This window comes from Vigna unguiculata, chromosome 5, assembly GCF_004118075.2.
Source record: "Vigna unguiculata cultivar IT97K-499-35 chromosome 5, ASM411807v1, whole genome shotgun sequence".
In the NCBI taxonomy this organism is placed as follows: Eukaryota; Viridiplantae; Streptophyta; class Magnoliopsida; order Fabales; family Fabaceae; genus Vigna; species Vigna unguiculata.
Genome location: NC_040283.1, coordinates 38,669,120 through 38,691,087, shown reverse-complemented (window position 1 = coordinate 38,691,087; position 21,968 = coordinate 38,669,120). Strand labels below are relative to the sequence as shown.

General features: G+C 27.8%; 1 protein-coding gene across 1 annotated transcript; it reads right to left on the bottom strand.

Moving 5' to 3' along the window:
• Positions 1 to 15,994: 15,994 nt before the first annotated feature.
• Positions 15,995 to 17,321, bottom strand: LOC114184692 (protein SPOROCYTELESS-like). The gene is made up of 3 exons (XM_028072006.1): positions 16,830 to 17,321; positions 16,393 to 16,599; positions 15,995 to 16,228 (listed from the first exon to the last, which is right to left on the bottom strand). Exons 1-3 carry the CDS (start codon positions 17,319 to 17,321, stop codon positions 15,995 to 15,997), a joined length of 933 nt encoding a protein of 310 aa, XP_027927807.1.
• Positions 17,322 to 21,968: the final 4,647 nt, after the last annotated feature.

Sequence of the window (21,968 nt, the reverse complement as noted above, 5' to 3'; positions counted from 1 at the left end):
GAGAATTGTTAGAATTATGGTGCTTGATTTAGTCCCACATCGCTTAGAATAGTGAGATGTGGTTCTCTATTTTACTATATAAGAGACTCTGTGTAAAGCTTTAAGATACACCAAAAATACAAATACTTCCTAGTGTAGTCGTGGACGTAGGCATACACATTGTAGCCGAACCACGTTAAATTCTCTGTGTCTATTTTTCTCTCCTTTATTCTTTCCTTTATTGCCTTGTTCCTAACAATGATAACATAATGCAAGTCTTATTATGAAGTTGTGCTAATAAAAATAATTTATTTTTAATCATATCGCAACATTTTTTGAATTTTTTATATAAATTATTTTTGAATTTCTTAATTCTTTTAAAGTGTACCAAAATTATTCATAGAGTTAAAATTCACATTTTACTTAAAAGAATTGAGAAAAATTCACAGAAATTTATTAAATAGCATGTGTTATAGTGATCTAACTTTTGTGACAAAAGAAGTGATGTGAGAGTAATAGGACAAAAAAAATTGATGTGGACTTGTGGAGATGTTTTTGGAGGAGAAAGGGTGAATATAATGTACTACCGTACAGTGTGATTGAAGCAACACTCTTCATTTTCACGCCTGAAAACAAACTTTGACAGAAACATGTATAATCAAATTTTCTCAGTTTTTCTTTTTCAAACTCTCCATTCATAGCACTCAAAATTCAATGCTCTCTCTCTCTCTCCTCCTTTATTTCCTTTTTGTGTCTCCAAAATCATGTTTTGAAATTGGTAAGAGGAGATTCAAGTTAAATGAACATAAGAACTGTAAAAATGCATCATCATTTTCTAATGTTAACTTCAGTACTTCAAAACTTTCTTAAAATTCAGATAAATTTTAGTGACAGATTTACACACGAGTTAATCACACTAAAAATACAGGTTAAAAATACAAGATTACAAGTTAAAAGAAATTAATCGCAATTAAAATTATAAAATTGTGATTATTTAACTTATTTACTCTTACAAGTATTAAAAACAAAATAAAATCAGTTAATTGAACAACCGAATAATGTTAAAAAAGAGATAAGTTAATAGAATAACCAAATAATGTAAAAATAAATAAATTACATCAGTTGTTTAGCAACTACATCAACCTTTATAATAACAAGATATTTAGTCGCTTACCACCTAATATTAACAGAAATACTAGTGAAAAATTAAAAACTCATAGTACACGAATATTTTTATGTGTGTTCGTATAAGATGATTTACAAAATTGTCTAGTCTTAAATTTAAATATTTTAAATTAGATTTTTTTTACAACTCTTTCATAGTGTATCTTTTTAGATCAAACAACAATAGTAATAACATTTAATTACTAATTTGAACTTTATATTTAGTCATTTAATTTGTTCTAATTTTTCTACTTGTTTGTTTACTTAATTAAGTTATAAAAAAATATAATAGGATCTCTGTAATATCGTTTGAAAGTATCATGTATTAAAATATTAATTTATCATGTGTCAAAATATGGATAATTTTTTATTTTTATACTCCCTCTAATTTTGACACGTGACACTTTTTACAAATAGAAGACATATATTTTAATACATGACCCTTTGAAACAATGTTAATGCCAATTTAATGAAAGGAATTAGATTAAATTTTTTCTTTTAGAAAAAATAATGATTCAATTGAGTCTTTCTTATAAAAAATAATAATTTAGTTGAATCAAAATAATATATAAGAACCAAAATAAATTAAATTAAAGACGTAAGTACATGAAATGAACCTAATTTCTAATACCATGAAATGAACCTAATCTCAAAAAATGTTTGACAACTTAAGTTAGGTGTTCCTAGCTCAAGTACCTTAATGGTTCACTTCAATGTAATGTATGTGACTGTGTCGCAATGTACTTTTGTCCGTATGTATCTTTTGTATTTACTTCACATGAATATTACTTTATTGTTTCATATTACATCATTTTGTATATAGAGTCATCATCATTCTTGTCTTTCCCATTTCCTTTTCACAAAGCTAGATCCCTATATAAAACTTTATCTACAAAAAAGGAAAAAAAAAAACTTAGTTGGGGCTCGAATGTCTATTTTTAGACTTGTTAATATAATAAAATTTAATATTAAATATGTTTTTATTTCTTAATTTTTTTTTTAAATTGAAATTATTTTTCCTTAAAATTTTGATTTAATTTATTTCTCTATTTTTTTCTTATAGATACGGAAGTTTAATTATTTTAATCAAAATTTAAATATTTTTCGACTTTAATATTAATTAAAAAAGTACGTTTGAAATTTGAAATAAATTTAATAAAACTTGAAGTTAAAAAAACTAAATTAACGTATTTTTAAAAACGAGAGATTATATAAATCTAAAATTTTAAATATACATTAATTTTAATTAAAAGATAAAAGATAAAAACCATATTTAACCTGAAAATTTATATTTAAATCTATCTCAAATAGAAATGCTAATTCGTGAAATAAGAATATTTATCGTTTATGGATTATAAATTTCAATTTACAACACAAAATATTAAATAAACATTAAAGCACATTACGTCATAGAAAAATAAATTAAAAATACTGGAATATAGTGATTTATCAAACAAACATAACAGAATTTAAGAATTTTTATAAATAATTAGTTTAATAACATTTTTCAATCAAATAACTTATTTTTAGATGTTTTTATTTCCGATTGATAGAGGGAACTATTTCTTAATATGATACGAACTTTAGGTTTTACCTTCATTTTTGTATTAAAATACTTACTATATAATCTCGTATGAAAAATAAAGTAATAAAATTATAATTTATTAAAACTTAATCTAATATATATATATATATATATATATATATATTTATATTTATTTATTTATATCTATATATTAATAAATTATAATTGCATAAAATTTAAAATAAACAAAATTAAAAATGAACACGATAAGATAATAAATAAACACACACACACTGAATTAAATAAATAGTATTCAAATCATAAAATATAAACAGAAAATATAAATGTTACTACGAAATATGTAATCATACTAATTAATCAGTTAAAAATCATAAATTTTCTGACCCATTCTAGTGTCTCTTTTGAAAAATCTAACCGACAATTTTTTTTCTTAGTAAAATTCTTTTCTTCCGTCATATTCTTTTAATTTATAAGTTATTTTGACAGATTTATCCACAAAGTTTAAACGAGAAACTTTACTTTAAAAAAATGAATAAACCTATTGATTATAAAAGAGCTAAAGTTTAAATCTTGGGTATATTATTCCATTAAAATGCTTTTGTAATTTTATCACTTCAATCAAGATTTTCTTCTATTTAATTTTTTTAATTTCTTGAAAAGAAAAGAAACAGTATAATATCTTAGGGAGAGCAGTGAAGAATATAGTGACATTTACCTAATTTGATTTAGTTAGCACTATTATTCCACGTGACACATCTTATGTGTTACCCTCATCATGAATATAAAAATAATCGATGTTGGAGTACCTTTGATGCTGCTCTTGCTCCATAATTTTGCCATTTATTCTTCTGTGATATCTTTCCTTTTGTGGAATATAAGGTGCATCCTATGCAATGCATATGTTATATGAATCATTTTCCTAATTATTATTATCATTACTCTTTTTTTGACATGGCTTTTGCGAATTCAACATTTTCCTCTGCTGATGAGGTGATGATTACGTGCATGGTGGGATATGATAAGATCACTGAATCATTGTTTGTTTGGAGCATCCACACTTCAGTAAATCCAACCTTGTCAATGTATCTGTCTCTGTCTTGCCATAGTTACTGCATAGGATTTTGTTAACTCACTTTTTAACTTTTGTTTTCTTTAACAATAATATTATGACTATTAAATTTTAATAATATTTTTTTTATAATCTAAAGTGTCATTTTATAATTAATTTGAAAATATAAAAAAATAATAAAAAATAAATAATCACTTAAAAAATATCACTTCATGTTATAAAAAAAGTTATCAAAATTTAGTTCTCCTACGTTAATTTTTCTTTGTTTTTTGTTTTTTCCTTTTTCCTTTTTCCTCGCTGTTAAATTTGCGTTTGCAGAAAGGAGAAAGCAACTTTTGAGCACACGTGCATGAAAACAATGACTTAAGTTTTACGGTGTTTGTTATATTATAATTTTTTCTTATTTATATTTAATCTTTTTCTTGACTGGATTCCAATGGACCAATGTATACCTTTATGAATTAAGGAATAAATAAAATTAAAGATCCTGCAATTTATATGACAGTATATCTTAACTAGTGAGAGATCAGGTTGTATAGAATACAGGAAGTGATAGTTCAACAAATTCTATAAAGTTCACAAAAGTAAAATAAGACAAGAATAAAGTATATTTTAGTATGTAACATTTTTTTTCATTGATTTGTTAATGGCTAAAAAAAGATAACGTTTGAATTCATGATCCTTTGTTCTGATGTTCTTCAACCACGAGGTATACAAGTTGCATAAATATTTATATGACTTAAAGCAAGCACCAAAAAATGGTTCAAATCATATAGATCCCCACCTCATGAAGGAAAAAGATTTTAAAAAAAAATGCCCAAATGAGCAAAATTCGTCCATTAAAAGAAACATTGGAGGTAACTATTAATTATTAATGTTAATGATTTGATTTATGTTAATGATGATAATGGCATGCTGATTGAGTTTAAAAAGTCCATGATGCAAGCTCTTAACATAATTGAAGTAGGGAAGATGAAATTCTTACTTGAAATTAAAGTTTTGCAAAAATCGAAAGAAATTTGCACGTGTAAAATATGTGATTGATATATGGAAGAAGGCTTGAATATTTGACAGCAAACATGTAAAAAATTCAATTGTTTGAAATTTTAAGATTAACAAAGATGTTGATGGTTCAGTTGTGGAAGACACTTATTTTAAGCTAATTGTTAAAATTTTGATGTATCTTACGAGGTAAAAGTTGGGGCATTATAAGAACTACTTCAAGAAACAAACATCACATGTAGTGAGAACCAAAGTGAGACCATGAGCAGAAGAGGAGACAGCACCAAATAACACAGTTTCCTTTTATTCTATGTTTTGAAATCATAACACATCGCAATAATGGCTTTCAAGAAGCTTGTGTCTCCTACTGGGGTCTATTTTTTGTCATTGCTTCTTCTAGGGTTCCCTTTTCGTTCTCCATATTATCCAAGATATATAGGGTTAATCCACAAAAACCAAAGATAGAATAATTATTATTAGATCAAGATTTTTTATTTTTGGTTTTAATACATAAATTATGTTTTCTTAGTTTAGGTTTTTAGTAAAAAAATATTTTTTATGAAAATAATAAGGTTAGGCTTAATATATTTTTCAAAGAATACGAAGCTAAAAGTTGTTTTTTTTTTTAGTAAGAACTCATGTTTCCTTGTACCAGTTATGTGCTTAATTGTAAGTAACAGATAAAGTGGGGTTACGTAAATCTTAGGTGAATCCAGGATTTCTTGTCGTTTTGATCCCTGTTGTCATCATTTATTTGTTTTGCTAATTTGTTCCTGCTAAATCCTATCTGCAAAACTAAATAAAATAGCTTTTTATATAAAGGTGCATATATATATATATATATATATATATATATATATATATATATATATATATATATATATATATATATATATATATATATATATATATATATATATATATATATATATATTAAAGCATCATATCATAGAAATATTCCGTTAGAATAATTAGAATAAAAGAAAGTTTATTTTACGCCTTTCGTTTCTTAAAAATAGTCTCTTATTTTATTTTTTTCGTATTTTTGTTCTGTCTAAAGTGATATATAGTTTACTTTTAACATATGATATTAATTTGGATGATTAAGTGAAATAGTGTAAAATAGAACTTTCTATGACATTTACTTGTAAAAAAAAAAAGTTGACGTAGCCTAATTAACCAATGTATCATTTTGTTATTAATGTAACTCGCTTGTCTTCTCCTTCAACTTTCACATCACGGGACCTTCATTTTCCACTTATATAAATGTCAATATTAAAATATGCTAGGATTAGTATTGAATTTGCAAGCATATAATTAACTATTGTCACTATTGAAGTTAAGTTATTATGTATTGCAATTTTTCTTGGACCGAGTCATTTAACTCTAATAACTCTGACAGATCGATTTAATATGTGGACAATTTTTATGATATAATGCTTTCTGTGTTTAAGTTGTCAAGTAAGCATGAAAAGGATTTCCATGTCTAAAATAATGAGCTCTTCATCAGTGATTTTGCACACTTCTTTGGTTACCCCATAACAACCAAGAGAACATAGTCTCAGGAGCGCAACGAACTATGCATACCTGGTTTTGTATTCACTTTCTGTGTAATCTTGTAGACTGGCCAGGGAAGGTGCAATATGGGTGGCTAATCTTAAAGATTCCTACCCAGCTTGACATTGGGAAGGCATAGCTCTAGCATTGAAAGTTCAGTTTAATTGTTCTGCCAGATTATTGTAGAAGCATAGTTTTGGAGATGCAATGCATCTTTCTCTTATCTTTTTGTAAATGGGTTAGAGCACCCCTCAAATGCTCTATTATTAATTTAATTTAATTCTTTGCCGATAAAAAAAAATGAGGACAATCTTTATTGACTTTTACAACACATTACATTTATTGATATATCACTAATTTGTTTTTACACAATAATTTTGTGTGTTTTATTATATTGACAATTTTCATTTATTTATATTATTTGTTATAATACTATGAGACGTTTTGTATTAATGAATGTTTTCGTTATCCTTAAATGAATCTTATAGCATGATTAGAAATGGCATTTAAACCATTATTTTTAAAATTGTAGTATTTGAATGAATTGCACTCTAATATAGGTTTATTTTATTTGAGAAAACCATATGAAACAGAAGTTGTATTTAAAAAAAAAATGTAGAAAAGATAATTGTCTATCATAACAGTTATCATGTTGTCTCTTTTTTTAACAATAAATATTATTTAATTTTAAACCATCTTGAGAAGGTGAAATGTATGACAATTGTAGAAGTGTCATCTTGTCTTAAATATATTACAAATGATTATTTATCATCATTTGTGACCTAAAATCAACTCTAAAAGAAATAGATTCCATGATAGATAAGGTTGTGCAGAGTGGGTTAATAATTTTTTGATCGCAAGTTCGACAATGACGATAAGAAAAAAACAATAACGAGGATACACTATTGGAATGTGAATGTGAGTCACAATTGACCCACGAAAGAACTGTGATATGTAAATGTTATAAATCTATATACACACATTCATTCATTAATATCTTGTGACTTTGGCCATATAAGAAATGGAGGAACAATAAAAGAAAATGCATACAAAATAATATTGTAAGTTTATTGTATTTAAGATGAAAAGAAGAAAGGAAGAAAGTAAAATATAATAAAAATATTTACTCCTATATTTAAATCATTACTAAAAAAATTCATATTTTTTATGAGTTTTGTTTAAAAATTTTTGTAGGGAATTGTCAAAAATTTTATTATGAAAAAAAAATTACAAAAAATTATTACATTTTTTTTCAAAATATTTTATATAAAATAATTTTTGTAAAAATTTTGTAATAAATACTTATAAATTTTACAACTTTGTGAAAAATAATTATCTATAGAAAAATTATCTGTCAATTAAAATTTTCAAAAAAGAAATCTTTTTTTGATAAAATTTATTAACAAAGTAAAAAAAAATTATACAATATGAAAAATTCTAGAAATAAGTATACTGGAGGAAAAAAAAAGTAGGGGTATCAATTATCTGCATGCATAAAATTATTATAGAACCAATACTCAATTGGGACATCCGTATATTAACTCCTCTAATTTTAAAAAGTATTTTAAAATATGTATATTATATTGAATTTGTTTTCTTTGTTTATCTCGATTAATATTTATATTTTGTATTAATGAATTGTGAAGAGAAAATTAAAAGTCATAAATAACAAAGGTTAATTTATTTTACTTCAAAAAAATATATTTAAATTTAATTTAATTATATAACCTTCATAACATATTAATCTAATTTACAAAAGAAATACAATTTTAAAAATAATTTAAAGGAAAATTAAATATTTAAATTTTCTTTCTCGTAATATTTCCACCACGTCTTCCTAGTGTAGTGTCAACATCCTTATTGCTTTCATTATTTTCTTGACTGCCATCACTAAAAATATGACCACACTATTTTTATAGTCACCTCACTATTTCTTTCACAATACCCCCACTAGTGTCATATCTATTACATTTTCATGAAAAAAAAAATTGATTTCTCATTTACTTTTTTAAATTTCTAGTCAGCTTTATTTTCAACTTTTAATTTTTTTAAATTTATCATTTGAAATTTAAAAGTATATATCTTTTCTTTTATGTAAATCGACTCTCAAATGAATATAAAAGTTAAAAGTATATATATATATATATATATATATATATATATATATATATATATATATATATATATATATATATTTCGTTTTTCCTCTTGGATACTAATTTACTAATAACACGAATAGTGACTAGTACTTTTTGCTCTCCACTCTTGACTTGAAGTTAAACAATGATGTTTATATCTCTGAGCATGGTTAAGGAAAAGAGAGTAATTACAATTCGTAAATCCGTGTAGAAAGTATTGAAATTAATAATAAGTTTTTGGTTTTGCAATTTCTCACGATAATTATTTAGAGTTGGAATCTCAATAAAAAAATATTTATTTCATTTTTTTATGATTATTAGATGGTAAAATAATTTTTAAGTGAAAAAAGGATAAAATTAGATTAAATATCTTAAGTAATTTTAGATCAAAATAATATTAGTAAAAGTGCTTGTATATTACTATGAATCTCCATAATTATAGTTTTTTTTTTATTTTAAAAATTATTTATAGTAATTAATTAACGGTTAAATTGTTATTTTTTTTCAAAAATATTTACAGATTTAAAAGTCATTATTTAACCATTTGCAACGATGTATTACAAGAAAATTCTCTGTTAACATATAATTTTAGTGGCAAAAAAGTATTAACATCTAATTTTAGTGAAAAAAAAATATTAGTCACTGTGATAATCTTTTTATATATTAATTTATAAAATAATAAATTATTGATTATTAAAATAGTCATTATTATAAATAAAAAATTATAATTTAATCTTTAAATTAATTTTTTAAATTATCAAAATTTTGGTTACAAAAAATATAAATTAGTTAGTAATTAATTAGTAACTAATTTAGTAATTAATTAGTAACTAATTTAGTAATTAATTATAATTTTTTATTTATAATAATTATTATTTTAATAATCAATAAATTTTTTAAATTTATAAATTGATATTTAAATTAAGTATTATAATGACTAATAAACTTTTGACTTTAAAATTAATTATTATTTAAAATTTTCTTATGTGGATATTGTTTACATCACAAAACCATTTCAATAAAACCTAAAAAATTCTTATCATTATTATTGATTAAATTTTCTTTATTATTTAAAATCAAAATTTCAATTTATCTGTTTTCTTCCTTTTATTCTATTATTTTGATATCTTCTAATGTATTAGTTGTTTTACCGCTTTCAAGACATCAAATCGGATAAAATCTATTAAAAATTCTAAATCGATTCCTAAAGTTAAAAATATTAATAAATAAAACGAATAGTTTAATATTTAAAAGTAGGGTGTCAGATTATCAATTTTTAATCTATAATAGTTTGTAAAAGGTATTCTCCCTTTAGTGCTTACATTTTATATTCTGATTTTACTATAAATAATATTTAAAAAATAAAAGAATAATATAAAATTAAAATAAACTATATAAATTTTACAAATATTTTTCATGTAATTATCTTTTTCTTATAACCACCATTTTTAATATTATCTATTTCTTAGAATATATAAAACACAAAAATGTCTCTCTTCCAGTAGTCAATATAAAGTAAAATACTTCCATTAAGTTTATTGGCCATCTCCATTTAATAAATTGGCATTCAATTAATGAAAAAACTAAAATCTTTATATAGTTTTGAAAGTCAAATGATAATTTTTTTTTTCAGGAACAAAAGTTTAGTGACAAAATTCAAAGAAATTTTCAGGGATAAGATTCGTAAAACGAAAATTAAAATGTAATAACAAAATGTGAAAAAAAAGAAGACAATTTAATTATAGATTTTTTAATTTAAAATATAATTTATATTTACTTTTGATTGATATTTTTTTTCATATTATTAACGTCATCGCGTTATTAGAAATTTAATATCCAATTAATCAAATGGTAAAATATGTATAATTTTAAAATTCAAGAGTTAAATTCGTAAAATTTAAAGCGCTGTGATAAAATTTGCAAAAAATATAGAGAAAAACAAGTGGCAACATGTATAATCAAGTGAAAATAAACTTATATAATTTATCACTTAATGCCAACCTTTATCTTAGTGAGGTAAGATGTTATGATCTAGTTTTATCATTGCATGTATCATTATCTAACAAGTTAAACAATTAACCGTGTTTCTCCTTGCACCTCCAATAATTTCTTAAGCATCTCAAATTCTTTAAAATTATATAAAATATCCTATATATTCTTATTTCAGCCGTGAGTGTAACAAAAAAAACCAACACAAAATAATTACTCTTCATACGTTGTTAGAATACGGGCTATTTCTTTCTGTACCCTTTTTTCTCTTTCTGCACCTCCAAAATCTTACCTTTAAATAAAATATATTAAAAACCCTAAATTTAATTTTATTTCCACGTTTTCTTCCTTTCTTTTTGTTCATAAACGCTGCACCTCCTTCCATCATTTTCTCTTTTCGGATTAACCATTATGAGCTTATGATGGTGAAGGAAAATTTTGAAGAAAGAGGAGAAGCTTGAGGCAGTGAAGAGGAAGAAGAAATGGCCAACAAAAGACATTGCGGTATAAAATATTGAATGTTCCCAAGGGTATTTCTAGAGTTGAAAATGTCTTCGAAAAGATATATTTATATTCAAAAAAGAGCATTTTGGAAAATATTTATGGATCAACTTTTAAAATATTCAATCCGAAATTTGTTTTATTTATTTTTCAAAATGGGTGTTTTTGAAGATTTTTCCGAATTCAGAACTATATTTCGTAACTTCCATTCTAAAATATAAAAATATTTTTTCAAAATAAATGTTTCGAAATATATTTCTAAATTTATAAATACCTTCCAAAACATCCTATCCAAAATGTATTTCTTTATTCTACTATGTCTTTCTTCGGCCATTTCTTTTTCCTTCACCATCATCTGAATGACCAATCCGAAAGGAGGAAGAGGTGCAGTGTTTCTTAAGAAGAAGAAAGGAAGAGAAAGTGGGAATAAATAATAAATTTAGGGTTTTAATATAGTTTATTCAGGGTGAAATGGAAATATTAAGCGCAGGAAGAAAGTAGAGAAATGCAGAATAAGGCCTAGAACTTCAGAGCGGCCCAAAAAGGGAAACTGATTATGAGACTTGGGTCATAAAAGCTAAGGCCTGGGAGGCCCCAAAAGAATGACCCAATAAAGGATATTTCTTTTAGCATTTGTATATCTTCTTTCTGCACCAATGTAACTGGAAAAAGAAAATACATTTTTCAATTATACAACTTGAGAAAATCTATTATAGATTCTACAATCTACAATACATTTCTAAATTCAAAAAATATATATTTTAAATTTCACAATGGAAATGCTTTCAAAGTGTACAATCCTAAACATATTTGAAGATTGGGTTATTCATATATGCATTTCAAATCATAAATTTCATAATATTAATGTTTAGAAATACATTTTGAATATGTTTCTTGATTACTAATTAAAATATACTTTCTAAAATACATTTTAGAATTACGTAACGTAGAAATATATTTCATATGAATTTTTAATTATAAAATCTAAAAAGTATTCTATATTACGTAATCTAGAAATATATTTAGGATTACATAATTAAAAAAATATAAATGTATTTTAAATTAAGTAATGAAAGTGCATGAAATATTAATTTTAGAAATATATTTTAGATTATGCAATCAAAAATATATTTTCAAATTATACAATATAATAATTCAAAAATATATTATGAAATACACACATTTTTATCTTGGAAGACAAAATTGATAACTAATAATGTAATTCTAGATTAATTCATGATACGATATTATTTAGTGAAAATATTGAGCCGCTTCATTTTTCCTAATTTTTGATAAACATATTTATGTGCAGAGATAAAAAAAAATGTATACCACTTTATAATTCGTTTAGTAACAATCACCATGTTGAGTTTGTAGTAAGCTAAATTAAATTAAATTAATGAAGACAAAAAAAAAAAAGTATCAACTTTGTTTTCCATGAAAGTTGGTACAGGAGTGTAATTTAACAATGGACAATGATATTTTAACTACTAAATTTTAACAACTTTCTCTTGTAATATAATGTATCATTTTTTAAGTGGTTTTGGAATATTGAGAATGAGAAAATGTAGAAATAGAGAACTATTTAGAAGATGTCACCGTAAGAGAAAGTTGTCAAAATTTAGTAGTCAAAAAATCATTTTCCTTTAACAATTTTCAATAGAAAACCAATAAGCTTGTGGGTTCATTTTACTTTAATTAACAACTTTGAAAACCTTTCAATACAGTCAAAAATGATAAAATATTTTATTAAACTTTTAAAAATATTTAAAATATGGATATATGAAAGAAACAGTTGAACTTTATAAAAAAATATTTATTTTTATTAAATATGATTGATCTCATGTAAAGATGTAAATTCATCCATTGTCTGGATAAATTCTTAGAAAATGAAGTTGGTAAAATGAAAATTGTGGGAAAATCATGAAAAAAGGATAAAAATTAAAAACATTAGGTTAAAACTTATGTAAAAAGTTTAATCGTAAAATAAGAATTGTAAAATACATAAATAGAAAAGAAATCGAAACTTTAAACGTAGAATATAAGAGACTGGTAAAAAAAAACAGAAGAATTGTTTGTACTTTCTCCATTTCAACTTTTCAGCTTTTATAGAATATAATAACTATTATGTGTTTATCACTCAAAAAAAAAAAAAAAAGTTATAGTCTTACTTATAAACATCATTATAAATATTGAATAATTCCTCATTTCTTTCTTTCTACCTTTATGATTTTCATGAGTATTGAAAAATTATAACTTTTGAATAATAATTTTAGAATGTCTAATATGAAAACATATTTTAAATTATAATACATTTTGAATTGAATAATCTAAAATTCATAAATTTATTTTAGACTAAAATTTAGAAGTGTTTTTTATTATGCAATTTAAAATGTATTTTTATATTGTATATATTTTAAAATTCAAATTACAGTCTAAAATATTGTTGTCCATCTCATGAATAATCTAAATCTTTTTCACATTTTTTTTTAATTAACTCATGTTAAACATTTTGATATTTCAGTTACGCTAACGTCCACATATTTGCTAGTGTATTTAGAATACTAGTATCGTGTTATTGGATAAAATATGTGCAATTTCAAACCACTTTATCACAAAATTTGGGTAACTTCCAAGGTGGAATTTAGGTTAGGATGAACTGTAACATAAAACACGAACAAGTAATATTAGGGCAAGACAAGTTCTTGCCAAATTTTGGCACAAAGTCAATTCTAACAATATGACGATTTTTCGTTGTTGCATAAATACCCTTCTTAAATTTATATTTAAAAGCGTGTCATTGAATGTTTTCACTATCTATTATTTTTTTCACTTTTCATAAAACAAAAAATAGTAGTTTTTTATTCTAATAAAATAGCTATAGGATTTTATTTTATTTTGTTTTATTTCTAGTTATTACACAATTGCAAATTATTTTAAATAAATTATTATTACAAATAATAATTTATGTTATCTTAATATTTATTTTCAGCATAACCTAAACTTTTAGACGCACTTGGACTAAAGATCCTTTCATCCAAATTTAGAGAGTTACAATAAAACAAAATGATTGAGACAATCTTCTCAATTCATATGTTCAAGATGTATATCATTATACATGTTTTAATAGTATTTATTTTAAATAGTAAACACCTATAATTGATTAAAAATAGAAAAAAAAAACTAAAACAGATAACTGTTGAAGAGATAATATAATCAATTATATCTTATCGTTATAATATTCTTTCATATTAATTTCTTCCTCCTTTAGTTCTGCTAAACAAAAATATTCAGGAATCTTTGATATTTCTTCACCTTTTCATTCTTTCTTCCCTCTCCCCTTCTCTTCCACCATATATGAACCAAATACATCAAAGTTCGATGAATTCTAAATCAAACCCTACTTCAGGTTTTCTCAATCATCATGCATGTTATGAAAAAGGGAGAAAAAGTACACACAACATATAATGAGCACTCCATTACATCCTTCAAGAAGATCATGATTGAGGGCTTGAGTATGTGTTTTATGTATCAATTAATATAAAGCAAAAACCCTTCTATCTCTCTCTCCATATGGAAAACCAAAGACAAAAACTCAGTGGTTTAATAGTCTTTTATGATTCTGAAAGCCAGATTAAACATGTCACTTTGACCAAAAAGAACATGTTACAAATCCTTACTCTCAGGCTTAGACCACAAACTCTTCACAGTAGGCATCAACTCTATGACATGTCCAGAAAACTTTTCTTCAAAATTTGTCATATTCACATTTATCTAATGCCAGAGATTTTTTTAATATTTCTGGATAATAAGCTGATAACTATATAATCTCTTGAAGACCCTCATTCAACATTTTTCTTTTCATGTATGACAGAAATTAATTAAACCTTTGATGACATGCTTAGAGAACAGATTATATATATAGTTACATGTATATATATACAATGCAACAACTGAATGTTTAGGGTTAGAGAGTATGAGTATGTGTGTTGTTGAGCAGTGAGAAAGGAAGAGATGAACAGTGAGAAATAGAATAGCAAGGGAAAAGAAAAGGAAAAAAGGTGAGCATAAGTAGGACAAGATGATAAAGGCACCCTATGAAAAAGAGGTGGAAAAAGCTTCCACATCCTTACTTCTACTGACACTCTTCTACCTTATTGCCTGAACATATTTATACCAATCGCAGACTTGTCCTCAGCATGGCTTCAAACACAGCCATAGCCTGGTGAGGGATACAGTATATATTACTCACTACTCAGCAGCCACTCCTACTACTATGGAAAAAGAAACAAAAGGTGATTGTGCTCAGGTACTAACTTCTTGCATTGTTTTCACTTTTTTTTCTTTTTCTTTTGTATTTTCCTTTCATTTTTTGATTCATTTTCCTGCTTTTGTAGGTGGCAGATGAGAATGGCAGTGTAGGGTCGGTCCTTGGCATTTGCATCCATTCTGATGAACCCTTTTCACGTTTTTTGGAGCATTCTCTGAAGGCACTACTTAACTCCCATAAACGGCAAGACAGAAATGCCAGACATGTGTTTCAGCACATAAAAGATGTAAATTAACTTTAAAACAGAAAGCCCTTTGTAACATATAATAAAATAAACAGATGCCTGCAAAGTGTTGTATCATGTGGAACAGTTGCTAGGGTTTAGAGTCCAGAACAAAGAAAAAACTTTGCCTAACCCTGATGTTATTTTCTGTTTGTTTTTTGTTTAGAGCATTTTGTTCCACATGAAAAACTATTAAAACAAAGAAAAGACGACTTGTGTTTTCTTACAACACAATAATATCATGTGAATATATATATTTATATATAAATATATATATATATACCGAACATTAGTTATGAGTAGGGATCAAAGAAGAGAAAAGAAATGGGAAAATATTAAATGACATAATCTTGTGTAGGATAGAGTCATAGAAGGGATTTTCCTAAGGAGGACATGCATAGAATTGCTCAGCTTGGTATTAGTTTAACAACAAAAGGAAATAAACATAAAAGCTGTACTTGAGCAAACACCAAAAAGGGGGTCACTACATCTGCTTCTAGCGTGAGAGCTTCAGAGACAAATCAATATAATTAGAAGCAGAATCTCCATAGGCTGCAGCAGTGATAGAAGAAGCTTCACCACCATCTACACCAACTGAACCTATTGTGGCCAATTCCAGCTCCTTGGGAGTAGTGTCTCTGCCATCTTTTCCTGGGAAAAACTCATATTCCATGAAAACCCTGCCACTCCCTGAGTTTCCCCTCCTGTGAACCGCAACAACCTCTACACACTAACACAACAAAAAACCAACCAATTTATAACCCCATTTATTATCCAACCTTAATTTCAAAATCTACACATTTTTCTAAAAAATTACATACACTAAAGAATAATGTTACATTAAACATATGTAGCAACATCCATCATAAAATGAATCAATAGATGTGAATCTACCTCATCATTGGGAGTTGCACAAGCATAAGCACTAGCAGAATCATGCCTGCCCAGTTTGTCATACAAATCACCGGTTTCCCCAACAAGGCTTGAGACAGAAGATTGGGGCATAAATCCTAGAAAATCATGGCCATTGGACCATATCTCTAAACTCCTCTCCCTCCTTGCATTTGATCCCTTTTCATTGTCTTCATTGAAACGTGTTTTCTGAGACAAATACAGCAATATACATACACACACAAAAATGCTCAACAAACAATGAACAGATAAATATCCAGCACTAGGATCATCATCAACATTCAACAGAAATTAAACAAAAAAAAATTTAATCACAAGCCGTTAATGACAAACATGATTGGTTGACATCCAAATTAATGACCTAACATATAGTTATTTATTCATACACATGCCGTGGTGTTGAAGGGAACGATGTATACCTTGAGGCAAAAATCAAAACATTCAGGTTGAGAATGGAGATTTGGAATTGAAGAGAGCTCTTTCGAGGTCTCGAGAGGGGTTCCAACCAAAAGTGGAGGACCAGATCCGTAGGAACCATTACCAACAACCCTGTTAGGAACTATCCAGCTTCCACCAATAGTGTTGTTTCCACTGATCACATGTTGTTGAGGGCACTGAAACTGAAAGCCAAGGTTTGGTGATGGGTGGCGCTGAAAAAGTTGTTGTTGATGATGATGATGATGATGATGATGATCATGGAGGGTAGTTACTGGTGGAAGTACTCCAGAAGACCCTTCACTCATCTTTTTCCAAGACTCTTGAATCCTCAACCTTTCTAACTGAGCCACACCCAAACCTCTCTGGGGTGGCTTCTTTGGACCCTTTCCATTTGTCCTTCTGCTCCTGCTTCTGCTTCTTCCAGCTTCATCCTTTCCTTCTTCCTCATGGAACATGTTGTGCTCAGAAGCCATGGTAAGTGTTTGAAGAAAAAGGATTACTCAATGGAACAGAAGAGAGAATGTGTTTGATAAATGCTTTAGGCTTTAAGGAGGTGCTAGATATATATAGAGAGAGAGAAACAAAGAGAGAGAGTTCAGTGAAAACAAAGCAGAAACTGCCTGTGTGAAATGGTGAAAGGACAATGGTTATGCGCGTGTGTGTGTGTTTTGCTTTTGGTGTTGTATTTGGTTTTGTTTTTGCTTTGTGTTTTTGCTACCAAATGTTTCTGCTTCTCCCAGATAACAATCTCTTTTGGTTTTCTTTTTTTCAATGCTTTTGTCTTAATTAAGTAAGGATTTTGGGCACATCACCACGATGCTCATGTTATTATGAGTTTCTATGGGTCTAAGTGGTAATGCATTTAGAAAACGGTGTTTTGGCAATCATATGGAGTAAGATTTGATCATGAATTATGAGAATCTGCCTATGGAATAGGCTTGCAATGATGGCTTTTCTATTCTCATATTTGGAAATGAGAAAAAGTTGAACCCATGTGGTGCCTTCTAATGTGGGAAAATTTCTCTCCCTACACAGTTTCCACGCAATTCCCTGTGATTTCAAGATATACTTAATGTGATCTTACATGGAGAAATACTCCTACTCAAAAGAATGTTCCATTCATCCAACTAATTCTTCTATCCAAAACATACATGTCATTAGTTATATCAATCTATAATACTTCTTAAACGATCAAGGATCTCATGTACTTCTTACTTAGTTTAAAACCCTTATAAAGCAATTAAACTTGTTATTAATCGTATCATTAATATTAAAGACAAACTAAAACTCTGATTATCCCTTTTAGTTATTTGATTAGTTTGTTTCTTCTTTTTATTTAGTCAGTTCCAACATTGTTCATGTGATTCAGACCAATAAAAGTAAGTCTTACCTCTTAGTTTTACCGATATTTTAAGTATGATTTCGTGATTGTTTGTTCCATGCAATCTGGTATTTTCCTTAGCCTCTGAAATATGCAGAATCTTGCAATCCTTATCATGTAAAACGATCAATGAGTGTTACTCAAAGTTGTTGGTTTAGTAGTTTATCATGAAATTTATATAACTTATCCTATTTGCAACTTCCACTTATATCCATACTTAACTACCTCAGAATTTTTTGTGCTAGTATTTTCTTTTGTTGGAATTTTAGTATTTGATCAATGTCTTTTCCACCACCCACAACTTAGTTATGAAAGCCAAATCACGTGATATGTTGATTGAAATAGTAGGTCGCAATTAAAATGTTTCATAATTCACTGTCATTCTTTGTGGATAAAATCTTTCACCATCATTTCATCACCGCCTAATCCCTAAACCAGTCAATATCTAATGTTCCTCATCAATTAATGCGTTGCAACAAATTCATGTATTTTGCAACTCAACCTTGACCGTGTTAAACAAATTAATTAAGTAACTGAATTCAAATTAGGCGTGAATATCAAATACAATAATTCTAAATCTTTCATCATTTCTCAAATAATAGGAAGACTTACACTCTCCTTTATCATTTTTCTTTAATATCTTCAAAATAGAGTACACATTATTAATTATTTCTAATTTATTATTTATGATTATGCAAGGAGACTCTGCAATAATTGTTAGTGAAAAAAAATTAAATTGAAGTACAGTACTATAGCTAACTAACTTAGTAGTATCTGTCAATTAAATTTGACATGCACGCCAACAATGTTGTGGGGGTATTCTACAAGATATTCGCAAAAGTGAAACACCAACACGCAAATCCTATGAGACCAAACCAGTATTGCAAATCTTAACTAAGAATTGGTTTGGAGGAGTGTGTGTGTGTGTGTTTGGGACATAAAACCCAAACCGCGTGACCAACCCAAGATTTTTGTATCTGATGTACATACATTAGAAGGTGGTCTAAGAGAGAAACACTATTTTTCCTTATGTAGTAGGGCCCACTAGGAGGTGTGGTCCCATGCCACGTGGAGGGCTGGTGGGTACAGAATATAGGCGGCTGAGAGGAGAGGAGAGAGAATTGGCACGTGTGTGAGAGAGAGAGAGAGGGCATTGCTGGGATTGAGCAGACATGGGTGGATTCTTGGGTTCCTGGAAAGCAGATTGTGCCCTTCATTTGCATGGAAAAGAAAAATCATTGACATTTGTTTGTTTGGGATCACTCTCTCTTCTTGATGCTGTGGTGGGGCCTTCATTTGCCTTTTCTAACTGGGGACCACTTTATACAACAATTATTAACCTTTAAATAATCTATTACTCTATCGATTCCCAGTGTTTGGTATCACCATAATCACTAAGTTAGGTCAAATTATTATGAAAACAAAATAAACATAAGCATGAATGGTTCATTTTTTAACTACCATGCTATGGCATCAAAATTTTGGAAGGATGTTTGATGATATTTAAGTATATGTGATTGATGGAAAAGGTTAGACAGGACCAATTAGTTACATGGCTAGAAAATTAGGTAAGTTGTTAGTCTGAATAACTTGAGAAATTTAGTAGTCAAAATTCAGTCAAAAGTCAGTAATATCTGTCAAAACTAGGTCAAAGTTATTATAAACCTGGTAGCAACAGATGTGTTTTGAATTGATACTAGAAAGTGTTCCTATAGTTTTTTTTTATTCAAGGATATATAAAGTTTTATATGTAATGTATTTATTATGCAATTTTAATTATGAAAGATGTAAAATAATCATTTTATACAAATTTACCCTGCAGTCGTCCTCATTTCACGATTTTTTCATACGAAAAAATTATAAGTCCTTGCATACTTGAGTTAAAATTTTGGTTGATGGTGCTGCTTAAATTACTGAAAGTTTTTGTAAAATTGTTATAAAATTCCTGACAAGTAGCTACACCCTTTGCTGTTGAAAGAATTTTTTTACGGTTATACATCCGTTAGAAATAACTGCAATAGTTTTATAGTGTCAGAAATATCGTGTAACATTTTAACAATTCCGTCTATCAATGTTGAAATGTTAACAACAATGATATGCATGTTAGAATTCTAAAAATGATAAGCATGTTATTTTAACGCATGTGCAAGAGTTGAAATTTACAGTTTTTTCAAATACGAACACAATGTGTTATGTAAACAAAATATCAATTAAATTATTAAAAATATAGGACTAAAAACACCACAAATTTTATATTTATTTATCACTTGACAAATGATTCAATTATGATTCAACTATAATTGAATTATTGAACATCTAACTAACACTATACTAATATAACGATCAACTACAATTAAAAAATAATTGCTTCATCAGTTTTAATGGAAATTTTCATAATTTAAAAACTTATGAGCTAACCACAATGGGCATGCGTGGTGGTTAATCTGTCCACCATGGCTCGACAAATAAAGCTTGTGTTTGTAAATAAGGATGAAAAGAGGAACCGAGTGGCCATGAATGAAGTGGTCTTACCACTGTGCTCTAGACATATAACCATACTTTATTTCATAAATATAGAGGAATCCAGCATCTGAATTGAGGCTTCCCCCAGTTGTTTTTTAACTACAAAAGGGGGTGGTTTAACGAGGGAGAGGGAGAGGGAGAGAAGTGGAGGTAAGCAACTAATAAAGATTGTTTGTTTGTAGAGATTACCATAAAGGAATGGAGCAGTTAGAGTAACTGTTGGTTCTGGCTTTATGCAACTTGTGAAGGACCAATCCATTTTGGTACCCTCCCCTACAACTCCCATTCCCCTTTCCCTCACATATCCATACCAATAAGACAATCACAAGGGAAGGACCACCCGCACAGAGATCATTATTTAGATCTCAATCTGAACTGAGATTTCCTCTGCTTTCACTCTCGCATTTTACCATTCTGCCCTCACCTACCATCACAGTGGACACTTTTCTCCTTCACACAAACAACTTCATAGTGGGCAGGGAGTACAAACATAATACATAGGGTTGGATATATATAGTACATGTATCACACAAGATTTTGATGAAAGGAACAGGATCGTAGAATAGCATTTCTACTGCCTGGGCCGCCCGGCTAGTGTTACCCGGACCATCCAGGGATCACAGGATCAAACAATTGAGTGAGTAGTGCTTGAGAGAGCATTCATTGCAGAACAGAAAGGGCGTGTTTTTTTTTATGCATGAAAATGTCACTGTCACCTGGTAGTTGTGCTGGACCTGCCTAAAGCAAAACAATTATAAAACAAAAGGCCCAGACATAAAAGCAATGTGTCTGGCAGATGCCCCAGACTCCCAGTAAATAAAACCCGCACCCACAGATCCCTCAGCTGTCCTCCACCTGCGACCTATCACAGTTTTACAGATCATATACGTATATACGTACGTACATGTACATCATAAAGGTCCATCGTGTACACACACAGGTCCTATTGGGGGTGGGGATCGTCTAACAACAATAGAGTTAGTCTAGCACATTCATAGAGAGAACCTTTGTCACCAAATTGTAACTCACTCGTCCAAATATCATTTTGCTTTTCTCAATTTATGGAACAATGTACTATACAAACAGTCTTGTTAGTTTATAATCACTAAGCAAAAAGACAAGGCATTTCATAAATCGTAAATGAAACTAAATGAGTACCAACCTGTACTTCAATTGAGGTCTGAGAGGAGACATGTCAAGCAGCATGGGGCCACAC

What these genes read in the sequence shown, in the direction of transcription:
- LOC114184692 (XM_028072006.1), bottom strand. Translation starts at nt 17,321, where the DNA reads ATGGCTTCTGAGCACAACATGTTCCATGAGGAAGAAGGAAAGGATGAA. An exon ending in GTTTTGATTTTTGCCTCAAG is followed by an intron (nt 16,600 to 16,829) that starts GTATACATCGTT and finishes TATTTGTCTCAG; the next exon opens with AAAACACGTTTCAATGAAGA. An exon ending in GTGCAACTCCCAATGATGAG is followed by an intron (nt 16,229 to 16,392) that starts GTAGATTCACAT and finishes TTGTTGTGTTAG; the next exon opens with TGTGTAGAGGTTGTTGCGGT.